Here is a 14,320-nt window from a genome sequence, read left to right on the forward strand (position 1 = left end):
TTTAAATTAAATATTTGTTAGTTTAGTATATCTGTTAATGACTGTGCCGAATTTGATAAATATCGGGTTACTATATCATATAGCTCCCATAGGATCGATCGGTGGAAAACAGTGACTTTGATCAATATCTTCGTTATTTCCTATGCAAAGATTGTTGGCCGTTCTTTCGCAAACTTTAGCCTTTTTAGATAAAACGTTTTTCCACTTTGATGGCTATAAGTAAGGGTAAAGTTACCAAAAAAGTTGCAAGGGTATACAAACTTTGACGCGGTCGAAGTTAGCCCCGGCCCTCTGGTTTTAATGAAATTTTGGTGAAAAGTCATAACCTTTGTTTCAGCTTCGAACTTTGCTACGTAAAAACTTCTCTTCAAGTCTCTGACCCTCTCTCTATCAACTTGAAAAACAATGATCGGCCTGCACATATGAATATTTTTTGCAGCTTGTGTGCAGCCGATCAGATTTAATCATGGGATTGGTGCATAACATGCTATACTATCTAAATCGCTTTTGGTAGAGATAGTCGAACAAACAAAAAAAAAAAAACATTTTCTTCCAATATGTTTTTGGTGTCGTTGTATCATTAAGACTTGTCTGTGTCTTTCTCCTTGAGACTTTTGGTCCGAACCCAATAATTTTCATACTTTATCATTCGATGGCAGTAAATAGCCTAAAAATCAAATTTTTTTCAAGCAAGTCCAAAATTGAGGTTGTGAGAGTGATTGGAACAGACGGACATGGCTATATGAACTCGTCATGTCGTGCTTGTCAAGAAAATATGTTTTTGTTATTAAGTTTGAATTTTCTTGACACATACCAAAATCGAGTTAATTCTTATAATCGCGGTTTGTGGTTTCACCAGTCGTCCGTTACTAAAAACGAGAGCTCTGGCTTAAATTTGGCATTGATTTTAGGGCTATTAGCACCTTATTATGAATTCTTACCAAAAAAGTAAGCCTCGATATTAGCAAGCGAATTCAGGGTACATAGTATTCTTGCTTTTTTGTTAATTTATACACAAAGCATGAGGTAATTAAAAATTATGAATACAGACAACAAAGTTAAATCTTATAAGCGCAGGGAAATTTTTGCATAATCACAATATTCCAAATTGCCCAAACAAACAGAAAAGCGAGCTGAAGTTGCCCAACCAATGGCTGGGATGAGAGGGAACTGGCATGACGGCCCACGCACTTTCCGTAATTGTCGCACATATGCTGGTCGCGGCTGTTGGCTGGACATTAAACAACAAAGGCAAATCCTTGCCACCATCAACATGGAGTGCATCCAGTTGTCTGCCTACCTACACTCAGACCACCCTGAAGGGCTTCGTTCAAAGCGGCTTATGTCATTTTTGTTGGTGTTTCGAGCGATGTGCCCCCTCAATCCCCTACCCCTACCCCAAGCTGCTCCCGAACTGTGCATAAATTAGGCGACTCTCACACTAAGTGGAAATTCCATTTTAATTAAATTTTCGACAATTCGTATTATTTATCCGGTTTTGTGGGCGGCTCCTGTGGTTCAGTCCATTGCCAATCCTTCCATTTCACACAACGTTGGGCCTTATCGTAATACAGTTCATTGGCTGGACAACGTTTGAGTTGTGCCCGCTGATCTTGGTCAGCGCCGCATTGCCAGTAAGCTGTGGGATCCCAAAAATGGCGATAGCTCTGATTGAGTTCGCTGGCCGAGCGGCAGCCAGGTTCACCATTATAGTCCCGCAATTGTTGTGGCCTCGACATGGGTGGAGTGCTTAAATGACATAAAGTGGACAAAGAACGTTATTCGATATATTTATGTATATAAATTTACATATGTATGTAGAGAAGACTTAATATATACGGGCTTTGGTCAATGCTAGCTAGCTTCAGACTCGAACCATTCTCCTTTTATTTGTTAGATTTTACTCGTGAAGAAAAGGTGTCAAAACCATTGTTCCGATTTGCAATTTTGATCGAAGTTAATTGAAATAGGCTTCGATATAAATTAACTCATCGTGCGTAATTCAGCCGTTGATAAAATTTTCGAATTTTTTATTTTTAGTTATTTCTATGAACTGCGCTTTTTTTAGTTGACAAAAAGAATCCAAATCCAACAAAAAGCAAAAATAAATAAATAAAAAAAACTTTGTTTTCTATTTGATTTTGCTAACATAACTTTCTTGATTGTACTAAAAGCAGTTAAAACCCTAAGTGCTCACCATTGCCCAGCGATTTTTGAAATAAACACTCTGAATCTCAATCAGGATATATAGACGATTAAAAACCAGAGGGGCGGGGCTGACCTCCACCACGCCGAAGCTTTACCTATAGCCGCGAAAGTGTAATCTTGAATGTAAATTCCTTATTCAAGTAGAGGTTTATTAGATACTAAACTTATGCATAAGAATATTCGCTGCAGCGCAGGCGGCAAGAAAATGAATGTAAAGCAGAAATGAAAGAATGTCCGTTACAATTCACAGATCGGATCATTGGAGAATAATAAGAAAGAGACAGACATACTGCGGTGGCTATATACAAATTTTAACATACGTCATGGAAAAAGGCATATGTATGTACATATGTATATGCACAAAGTTTTTTGTCTCTATCTCTATTAAAACTAATCAAACAATTCTTTTTGGTACATACAATTTTTGTATTTGGGCCTACTGCAAGAATGTTCTTGCCAAATTTTTCTTTCGTCACCATTCGCGGTACCGTTACCACCGTTTTGTATGACATCATACCACTTTTCTTAGGAAAGAAGTACATACATATACATACATATGTGCCATATGACATAAGTGGGTATTTGGCAGCGATTGCGGTCACATAAATAAGCTTTGGCAGACCTTTTTTTATACCCTTGCAGAGGGTATTATAAAATTAATCAGATGTTTGTAACGCACAGAACGAGACGTTTCCGACCCCATAAAGTATATATATTCTTGATCAGCATGAGAAGCTAAGTCGATATAGCCATGTCCGTCTGACCGCCTGTCAGTCTGTGCGTATGCGTTTTACTCAGCCATCTTAAGAGCTATCGTGATGAAATATTTTTTGGGGCTTTTTAGTACCCGGTATGAAAATCATCAGGATCGGACTACTATATCATATAGTTCTAGAAAAAAAATTTTTGCAGAAATTGGAGTATCGCCATGAAATTTACCAATATGGATATAAAAGCTCAGATCCCAAAATTTCAAAATTTCCAACACAAGTTACAGTCAATATAAATCGGTTGAAACGGCAGCGCTGCTTGCTGCCTACCAGTCATCAAAAGAGTAATAATGTTTTGTTTGTGTATTGATGAATTGAGTTGCAGGAAAAGAAATTCCAAAAAGTAAAAATATTTTTGCCAAGGACTGCAAGGGTATATATATTTGGCTATGCCGAAGTTAGCTTCTTTGATATTTTAAAATTAAAAACGTAAGTAATCAAAAAACACGTGGGCAAGCGTGGCTTGATTCTTGGCATGAAAGAAAGTGGGAAAACAATTGCAGAAATTGCTTCCTGATTGAATCGTCATATCAACACCATATCAAAAATTTTACCAATTATGGTAAAATCAAGCAAACCGGCCAACCGACGGAAATGCAAGAACACTGTAAACGGGAATTTCGGAGTCGTGCTGCCAAAAAGGAGATGTCCTGCAGCGAAATTTGCAGTCATCTGAATCTCAACGTGTCTAGGAGACGGGTCAACCAAATAATTTCTGAAAAGAAATTTCATATGCTTTGCGAGAGCCTGTACCAAAGCTGCTACCACGCCACCTTAAGGCCCGTTTGACGTTTGGACTCACGAATTCCAAAATGTAACTTTTTCAGATGAGAAAAAATTTAATTTAGACGGTCAAGACACGTCACAGACGCAATTTTGGAGACGGGTCCCTTTGGATATGACGGAAAGTACCGAATATGCTTTATTCCAACAAAAACAAATGCGGAAATTGCAAATTTTTCAACAGGAGTATTCTCCAACATACACGGCAAAATTTACAAAAGAGTTTCTTTCCTCACATAGTATTGCATTTTTTTGATTGGCTGTTTTTAAGCCTAGACCTTAATTTAATTGAAGACATTTGGCCAAGGTTTACAAAATGGACGTCAATTTGAGTCTATAGTGTACCTCAAAGAAGCTGGGGTCGCTGAGTGGGAAAAAATTAGCAAATCCACTCTGGAGAAATTGGTAGACTCAATACACCGTCGCCTAAACAAGGTTATTCAAGTAAAACACCAATATATTAATTACTAAACAAAAATAGATTAGTTGAAATCATTGATATCGGCTAGAATTTCGCCAAAAATGAAATACGCACATATATTTGTTCTTATAAAGAATTTTTTTTCTTTCCATATTTTTATGAATGAATTTGTGTTATTGTTTTTTGGTTTCTTTTAATTAGATTTAAAAGCTACAAAAAAGTTATTTTTTTCTCATTTGAAATATATTTATTTTCCAAAAATTGTCGTACACATACATATACTTATTTCCATCATATATTTCAGAATGGAACTTCACAAAATGTTTCACTTTTCGGGTTATCGTTACCAATTAAGTTTATGCGATTTGGTCGTTTTATTGTTACAGCAACAGGTTATTTTGAGGCCCTTAGGCTACCGCAGGGTTTGGTTCACTTGGGGGCAGCTCGGTGGGTGACCAGTACCATTGAGCCCACGGCACACAGGCCTTCAAATCATCCAACCAAGCACTTGGGACAGGACAGACGGCCAGTGTGGCGGGAACTCCCTGAGTCTCGCATACCCAATAATAGTTCTTGAGGTAAAAGTGGCGGTAGAAGGCCACGGAGATTTCGTCCTCTGTCTGACAACCTGGCTGTCCAGTGGGTTTGCTCACTCCTGTGGAGGCAGCACTAGATTGGCTGAACAGGGCCAGGAGAAGAGCGAGCACGAAGAGTTGCAGATGTCTCATGTTGTTCCAATTTGCGATTTGATACCTTTGGTTCGAGTGCTCCTCTTTTTATAGCGAAATCTGGGGGTCCGAGGAGAGTAACTCGACTTAATCTTATCAAGCGGAACTTAGCTGAGATGTTCGGGCAACATGAAGATAGATAAGTTCCGTATAGCTTTACGGGTCTCATTTGTAGTACTTGCCATTTGGCAAAACATTTTATGGCCCTGTTTGTTTGGCTATGCCAACGCTTCGTTGGAACAGTTAGCTGCCCCCACACATACACACACACACACACATCAGCTGTTTTGCTTGCATATTCATGACATCAACAACGGCAGCTGTAAATTATTTTCAGAGATAGCCCGGGCAAGCCGCAAACAAACCGAGCCCAACGTTGCTAATTAATTCAAAACACTGCCTCAAAGGCATTTTTGGGACTGCGCCAACAAATTTTACCTGACTCGGACTCGACTTAAGACCGGGGACGGTTCTCAATTGCGTTGTGGGGGCGTGGCTGACTTTTGGACTGCTTTAAGCCATATTAGGTCCTGGCACACTTGAGTAATTGCCCTTGCATTGGCGCTGCATTGCCTTTTGTTGCACACTTTGCTGAGACTGAGACCGAGACCGAGTACGAGACCAAGAATGGGGAGCAAAACTGAGAGTGGGCTTTTGTTAGTTTTTGGGCCATAAATTAAATCAGGTTATTAATGTCTGCCATTAAATGAAGCTACAGGCAACACAATGGCAGTCAAATCCCCAGTTCTATTCAACATCCTTCTCCTTGGTCTACTCACTCGCTGGCACTCTGTTCGAGTGATTTATGTTAATTCATGCGGCATTTGTAGCATTTCCTAAGTATTTTCAGATTTTCAGATGACTACAGCAAAATTTGTTGTATGCATTTTGTCTCTTCCGTTTGCTTTCTCTTTTGGCCCAGCTAAAAAACTTGAGGCAGAGAGGAAGAGAAATATAGCGTGAGAGAAATATATCGAGAGACATGTATGTATATCTATAAATATTATATGAAAATATGTGAGCGACCATGCGACATTGAACATCACAATCAAGATTTTTCACAGAAATATATTTATAAACCCATTCATTACCACATAAAAGAAAAAATGCTTTATATTACTTTGCAAAGACAACCGAATTCCATTCACAGATACCCTTCAAAAATGACATAAGGTGATATTAACAGAAGTTCTTAAAGATCATGAAAACTTTTAAAAGTACTATTTGATGAACTCAAGGCCTTGATTTTAATCAAATTCTATATAGACACAGACAGATGAATGACTTTGGTACGGATTTTAGTCATGAATATGGGCCTAAATGTCTTTAAAATTAGACACAAGACCCTGATTTTAATCCAATTTTATATAGATACAAACTGATAGGAACATGTAGACTTTTGTACTAATTCTGATCTGAAATATATATATATTTTGTCTTTATAATTCAAGATACCCTCTAAAAGTTTGAGAATGATTTGGCTAAAGGTATCGTAAACTTGATCTTGAAGCAATTGAACTTGGATGAGAACCAAACAAAACCATATAAATATCAAATTTATGTTAATCAAAAATACATACATACATATGTACATATATGTATATATAATTATAGAAAAAACGAATAACTTTTACAATTTTCGTCTTTTTTCACTCGTTTTTTTCCATTTGTATTTTTAAGGCAAATTGTTTACTCTTGATTCATGCCATCTCCTGACTTTGATAACTTTAACTTTAAAAAAAAGAAAACAGAATAATGCAAAACATTGAGAAAAAAGAACCGAAAAAAATATATGACACCGATTTCTCAATGTAATTAAATATATTGCGTATACGTCACGTATGGTAAAATTTCATTTCGAAATTTCGAACACTTATTTTTTTATGCTCACTTCTTTAGGGTTGGTTTATTTGGTTTTTTTTGCCGTTGTTTTTGTTCCTGGTTGTTAATATTTTGTCTAGCAGTCAGAATGAAAAATTCTTTTACATGCAAATTTTTTCGTTTTGCGAACCGCTCACACACGCAACGGCAGTGGCAAATAAAATTTCGATTGAAATGTTTTTTTTCTTGTTCTCGTTGTTGATGCCACTCGATGAGGATGGGTCTGGGTCTGCTTCTCTTTATGTTTCTGGCTCTGGGTCGGTTTATTGATGTGCTCGTTGGACTGACAAAGCGTTTGACTGACAACTGTAAAATGAAATAAAATGCTTCCTGCAAATGTGTTTGAGAGAATGAATCAAAATGAAAGTGGTGCAACCTATTGCATACCACTGTACTTATGTATGGAATGGGGGTGTTAACAGGGTGCATATATACAATATGCTACTGACAGTGGGCCAATCGTGCCATATTGATTTATTGCAAATACTTTGGCAAAAAACAAAAATGGCCTTAAAAAAACTTGTTAAACTCTTTTGAAATACTCCACCAACACTTTCTCTCTGCCTCTCTCTCTCTCTCGCTCTAGACGGTGCGTGGGGGCGTGAAGGGCGTGGCACGTGTCTGAATCACCAATTGAAATCATAATTGCCGCTGGCAGCTCAAATCGGCAATCGTAAATGAAGAGCATCTAAAGTTCAAATAAAAGCCAGAAAAAAAAACAAATTAGACCTTTTGATAATTGTTTCATTACCTTGACACTGTGTAAAGGCAGGTGTGAAGTGCGAATTGTTTCAAGTCATTAGCATGATTCACATCCGCACTTATCTGTTTCCACTTAACAACAGATACACATAACTTATCTTTAGCTACTAAATACTCCCTATATACATCTGTCTATATTTTTCTCTTGACTTTGTTTAGTTAAGACATAACAGATAAGCTGATGTAAACTGCTGATAAGACAATATAAACAATTCTGGTATAAGCTACACGGAAAGTTAACTTTCCCTTCCAGATCGAACGAATTTCCTCCAACTAACTATTACCCACAAAAAGAAGATTTTGAAAATGTCGAACACAACTCAAAGTAAACTTACAAAACCGGCAAAACTTTCAGCATCCCGTTTACGAGTTTCTCTAATTAATTAATTTCGAGTCGCTTTAAAAAAAATCTATATGTTTGCTTCGCCCAATCTTGATTGAATTCAAATTTATTGCTTCTTACTAGTAAAGTGTAAGAAAAATCCCAACCGTCCTTATGAACATTGAGACAATTTTTAGTGGAGAAATACAAATTTGCAAAATGAATTTAAAACTGTACGCTATTTAGTATCTTGTCTTGCATTTAATACGTGCAGATCAAGTGTAATCAATGTTTAAAGAATTTTCCAATCCAATTTATTCCACTAACGCATCCTATCTAAGTCTTGTATAGGGCAATAAGGTAAAACCAAAAGAACAGAGTTGGCCGATGATGAGTTGGTAAAAGTATTGTGGTATGTCCTTTCGTAAGTGCGATTGCTTTTCATTCGGAGCTAAATAATATGTTTGCTTAGAAAAGAAATATGTTTGAAAAATAAATGACTCAGATTCTAGAGCAATAATATTTAAAATAGGTACATCTGGCTTTCTTACCTTTCCCTGCTTTCTACAAATAAATAAGTGAACGAAAACACTATTTTTCATACCCTTGCAAAAGAGGTATTTTAATTTTGGTCAGAAGTGTGCAACGCATAGAAGGAAGCATCTCCGACCATATAAAGTATATATGTATATTGCAGATCAGCATGACGAGACATATCCGTCCGTATATAAAGCTTCCATAGCAACGGTCGGTCAAAAACAGTGACTTTAATGAATAACTTCGTTACTTTTGAAGCGATTGCTTTCAAATTAAACGTTAGTTTTATATATCTGTTTGACTGTTATCTGTTTGACTGTGCCAAATTTGATCATGATCGGGTGACTAAATTATATAGCTCCCATAGGAACAATCGGTGGTAAACAGTGACTTTCATCAATAATTTCGTTATTTGCTATGCTAAGATTGTAGGCCGTTCTTTCGCAAACATTAGACTTTTTAGATAAAACGTTTTTCTACTTTGACGGCTATAGGTAAGAAAAGAGTAACAATCAGCTTGAAAGGGTATACAAACTTTGTAAAGTTAAAAGTTAAAATATCAAAGAAGCTAACTTCGGCTATGCCGAAGTTAATAACCCTTGCAGTCCTTGGCAATAATAACTTTACATTTTGAAATTTCTTTCCCTGCAACTCAATTCATCAATACACAAACAAAACATTATTACTCTTTTTACTACAATTTTGTCTTCTTCTTTATACATACAGTTCATGTAGAGTTGCGTCTGTGTGTGTATGCATGTGCTCTGTTGATTTCATGATGACGTAGTAGGCAGCAAGCAGCGATGCCGGCATCGGTTGAAACGATTTATATTGACTGTAACTTGTGTTCTGTTAGTATCAAATTAAAACTTTGGGATCTGAGGTTTTATATCCAATACTATCATATTAGTAAATTTCATTGGGATACTCCAATTTTTTCAACTATGTCTCTGCTAGAACTACATGATATATTGGTACGATCGTGATGATTTTCATACTTTATTCTAACCGGCCTGTAAGTAGCTCAAATACCAAGTTGAGGCTGAGTAAAACGCATACACACCAACAGACGGTCAGACGGACATGGCTATATCGACTCAGCTTCTCATGCTGATCAAGAATATATATCCTTTATGACCAATTTCATAATACCCTCTGCAAGGGTACAATTTTTTTTTTTTTTGGCTCTAAAAATCCTCTATAGTTTTAAGAATCTTTTACGCTTTACATCATATCGGTATTCGAATTAGTTCCGAAGTTATAGAGTTTAGAAGTGAGCGCGGCCGAGTCGGCCCCGACGCGTTACATTTTTTTCTTTTGCGTTTTTCTCGAAACTACTTTTTTTGAACCGAGGTGTCAAATATCTCCGAATCTACTGAACCGATTTGGCTCAAATTTTTACCGCCTATTCTTTACAGTGTTGGGTATCCGCCCACGTATTTAAGGTCCTGTTTGGAAGTTATGAATTTTTTTAGCCAAAAATGTTTTTCAAAAAAGGGCGTTTTTTTTTCAAACAGCCGCCATTTTGCCAAAAAAAATTTTTTAAAAAAAATCCTACGTGGGCGGATAGCCATAGCCTTCCTGAATAACAAGATTTTTTTTTTAATTTTTCGGGTGATGTCTAGCCGAGAAATTTGACACCCCACCTGCAAGGATTTAGAAATCATGGTGGCACTTGACGGCCCATATCTCCGCCATTTTGTTTTAAAAATTTATTTTTTTTTTCAAAAAATATTCTTTAGAGTAAGGGTACTGTGTATCTGTATATAATAACAGTTTTTTTCTAAATTGTATACTGGCCGCACAGCAATAATTCTTTTTTTCACCTGTTTTTTGGACCTCAGGGGTGGCGTAACCCCTTAAGACAATGCACACGCCTTTTTAAATCAATTCAAAACTCTGCCTCTTTCTTTTCCAAATTGGTGTCTCAATATTTAGGTTTGAGCTCCATATAAGTTTTAGTAGAGGATTTAATGATTACATATGAACGTTTTGGTGACTTTTGTCTTTATTGTTTAATGCTTTAAGTGCAGAGTTCCAGAAGATATTATCAATCACAGCCGTGCCAGCCTATTGGGCGACTAGGTGGTTCAACGCATGGCTGCCAGCGCCAAATAATCCATGGAATGCAAGTGTTTATATCTTGATCAAATCCCGTATTCGGAGCGCAGGACTTCAGATCGGCCTTTGCTTGGTTGCCTAGGCTGTGACATATCCAGTACTTCGTCGGATCGATGCAGTGACGCTGTGGAAATCCCAATTCCACATTTTGCTGACAGCCCGGCTCGTAGGTGTCTATACATTGCCCACGGACATTCGGCAACCAAAGGCATAGGCAGTAGAGAAGAAGCCTAACGAGAACTAGATGACCAGGTAATAGGTAATGCAAGCATTGAATTAACTGGCAAACCTACCTTGCTGTTGCATGGTTTGGACGATGGACAAGCTATGACTATCTAGACGCAACTCCAAAGACTTTTATAGTTACTTCAAGTGGCCCGGTCAGTCAAGTGCTGCGGCTCTTATCAGCGTGGATATGAACGGAAGTTCTGCTGGGAGGTGGAGGTTCAATGCCCCTCCCGAGGTCAAGAGATTTGTTGGATTTGTTGGTCATGATTGCTCTTGGAACAACAACAATAACCACATCCACGTCCAGCAAATTGCATGCCACTCACGCATTTGGCCATGGCTAAGCTGAAATAGAAATAGAAATGGCAAGTGAAGGAACAACAATCGGAATGTGACAACGCCAAGCCAGAAGACATACGTCCGAAATGAGCTTTACCAGCAACTTCATTCAACTTTAGCAAACAAAAAAAAAAAATGAAAATAGAAGGAAGAAAAAGAAATGCGAAAAACTGAAAGAAAATTGCAGCAACAAAGCTGCTTTCCTTCGTTTTGGCCAATTTTACCGGACATGCCAAATGCATTTTCGTCTAGTGAACTCACACTCATCGACCCACATTTACTTGAATTAAGGGGCGTCAATGAAATATTGCCGACTTGGTCGACAACATTGGTTGTTTCTTCGAGCAAAGATTTAAAAGGCAAACTTTAAAATAGTTTTTATTGCCACTAAGAAATTGACATTGGCATGTTCACTTTATCGACGAAAATTAATGGATATTTAGATCACTTTCTGCCATACAAATTACATATAAAATTAAGGAATTTTGATTTTAAATATCGCGCCATCTATCTAGCGGAGCCACTGTGCAAATGCGGTAGCTAATAGCTACTACTATATTGTGAAATCGATATTTGAACAAATTTAACGGTCAGTGATTTGATTGCTTGAGAAAAAAAGGCATGTTGATAAAATTAAGGCAGTAGCAGTTGACAATGCAACTGGTTTTCCATTTACATAACATCGAGAAGTAGCTGGACGTCAAAAAACAGGCCAGGATTCGTCTCTAATTTATAGTAAGAGTTGATTGCAAGGAGTAGTAATGGGAAATATATGTATTCTTTTTATTGGTTTGAGATTTTAAAATCGCCAAGATGTACATAACAGGCATTCCGACTCCGCTAAGTATTTATATTCTTCATCAACAATCGTCCGCCCGCTGATCTCGAAGATCTGAAGTTGAGTTGCCTAATATTTAAATTGCATTTATCTAATATCCATTTCTTGTTCAACCTCCGATTGTTTTTTTACAAATGCCTTCACTGGATTGTGACAATAATAGGAAGAGATTTTCGTTTTTTTACTTTTTGGAATTTGAAAACTGTACTTCCATCAATTTCAATACTTGATATTTGAAATATGGTGTAAATCTATTAACTTTAAGCTACTTATAGTTAGAATATTATCTATTCTAAGTGTTACATTTAGCAAACTGCAATATGTCATCCACCTTCAGCTCTATTTTTTTTTAATAAATCTAAAAAGCTGAACATCAAATAAAAAATACCACAGAATATGTACCCTTGCAAAGCGAGAGGATTTCAATTCTTGTCGTTTACCGTTACATTGAAAAGAAAATGTAATAGCTCCTTACTGTTCTCCTCCTTAAAATTACCGCTTTCGCGTTGACAATAGCAAGTTTTTTGGTTTTCGTTGGTCACACTAGGTATGTTATTTTCACGCTTTCAAGAGATGGTCCTAAATTTTAAGAGAGCGACGGTACTTTTAAGGGAGCTGACCCATAAAAATGAGTGCAACTCGAACCTGGTAAGAGCAACTCGAACTTTCGCCGTGATGCGGCGAAAATTTTCAATGTGTCTGAGATGGGCTGAGCGAATTCAATTTAGTCGAGCGAATTGACCAATACGCGCTAATGTGCCCCCTATTTCGATTCACTTTTTTTCGGCTCGCACTATTTTGTGTTGGCATCAACGGTTCGAGTTGGCACTCTTTGTGCGATGTTGGCATCGCTGGTATGAAGCAACAATAAACAATAATAATATGAAGCGTGGGAGAAATTGGACGTTGCTGTGTAAATTGAGTGAAGGAAAAAGAGAAGAAATAATTGGTGGAAAATAAAAGAAAGAGTAACCAAGGTGACGGAAAAGAAACACAAAAAGACACATTTGATTTGACTGTTCGGATTGTGGGCGTAGCGGAAATTTAACGCCGGTGCTGTTCGTTTATGTAGATAGAAATAAATTAAATGTCTAGTGTGTAAGTGCGTGGTTTAAAATTAAGCAAAATAAAATTCTTCAACTGCCCCCTGCCCGTTTCGCCGGTGGACCTCTTATCAAAAATATTTGGCGGTAAGTCTTCTGCCCACTTGTTGGTGACTCTCGTATCTCTTGGTAAGGTGGATGTGGTTCCTGGGATGTGGAAGAAAATTAGTCATTGCCCCCATACTTTCGCATTGTCCCAAAATGGTTTTAATTAACGAAGAAAAAAAAACCGAAAAAAACGCATGTCCCGCACCCAAAAACCAAAGAGAGCGCTAGAGGAAGCAACAGTCCAATTAAGAGAACAACGGCATCGGGAGTGTGTGTGAGCGGGAGTGAGAGCAAAGCTTTAGGGGCGTAGACACGACCCTTTCAAGGGGGGACCCTTTCAAATAATTCAGCATGAGGGCAAAGCAAACATTGTTCAATTTCAATTGCTAATGCGGGCGACAATTGACCACACACAGATACACACACGCGTATATTTTCGTAATATTCAGTCCACATATTATTGCATCACGCAGTCGCAGCCCTGTGCTAAATTAATACATACATACATATGTTTTTTGAGTAGCCCGTTAAAGCCGCTGCCACCTGTGTCAATCAAGACGAGACAAGTTTCACCTGTCTGCAATGCGGAAACTGCAGTTGGCTGCATTTTTGCATTCTTCTTCTTTCTCTTCTCTTCTGCCAGGTCAGCAAGTTAATGCGCCAAATACTTACAAATTAGTTGCAACTTGCAACTGACATACATATCTACATATACATATGCACTCACCAGACCGAACATGTGTGTGTGTGTAACCCTTACTGTTAACCGAATGAAAGTTAAGCCTAACCGTTTATGCTTAAGTACAGTTATTCAAGACTAAAAAAGAACTATTTCGGCCCTTTGTATAAACGTGAGCAGCTCAACTCCACAAATCTGATTGATCCATCAGACCTCGCAGGCTCAATTTCCAAGACGGTCGTGATGAGCCCTTGAAACCAATATATATGTATATACATATTTTCCTTTTAAAGACTCGCAAACGATAGAGCATTAAATTTGACAAAATTTTGAAGATTCATTAACTATCGGGAATTGCTATAGTAAAGCCAAATTGATTTCAACACGTCAGAGTTCGGAAACTGATTTTAATGGACGCACTAGAATCTCAAAATATAGCCCGAAAAAAGAAATCAGCTAAATTCAGGAATAACGTTTGAGTTTAATTTTAATGTCATGTCATGTCGTTAATTTTTAGTTGCAATATTATATCTGAAATTGTCTTTTTTTTTT

General features: G+C 37.4%; 3 protein-coding genes across 3 annotated transcripts; all 3 read right to left on the reverse strand.

Moving 5' to 3' along the window:
• Positions 1–1,442: 1,442 nt before the first annotated feature.
• Positions 1,443–7,074, reverse strand: LOC111519430. Its single transcript, XM_023180371.2, has 2 exons — positions 6,802–7,074; positions 1,443–1,749 (listed from the first exon to the last, which is right to left on the reverse strand). The coding sequence occupies exon 2, from the start codon at positions 1,737–1,739 to the stop codon at positions 1,485–1,487; it is 255 nt and encodes an 84-aa protein (XP_023036139.1). The 5' UTR covers positions 1,740–1,749; positions 6,802–7,074; the 3' UTR covers positions 1,443–1,484.
• Positions 4,407–4,925, reverse strand: LOC6650602. The gene has a single exon (XM_002072675.3). The coding sequence runs from the start codon at positions 4,908–4,910 to the stop codon at positions 4,590–4,592; it is 321 nt and encodes a 106-aa protein (XP_002072711.1). The 5' UTR covers positions 4,911–4,925; the 3' UTR covers positions 4,407–4,589.
• Positions 7,075–10,382: 3,308 nt separating the features above from the next.
• Positions 10,383–11,099, reverse strand: LOC6650603. The gene is made up of 2 exons (XM_047009335.1): positions 11,088–11,099; positions 10,383–10,813 (listed from the first exon to the last, which is right to left on the reverse strand). The coding sequence occupies exons 1-2, from the start codon at positions 11,097–11,099 to the stop codon at positions 10,463–10,465; spliced, it is 363 nt and encodes a 120-aa protein (XP_046865291.1). The 3' UTR covers positions 10,383–10,462.
• Between the last annotated feature and the right edge of the window lie 3,221 nt (positions 11,100–14,320).

The sequence above is a fragment of the Drosophila willistoni genome, chromosome 3R, assembly GCF_018902025.1.
Source record: "Drosophila willistoni isolate 14030-0811.24 chromosome 3R, UCI_dwil_1.1, whole genome shotgun sequence".
NCBI lineage: Eukaryota > Metazoa > Arthropoda > Insecta > Diptera > Drosophilidae > Drosophila > Drosophila willistoni.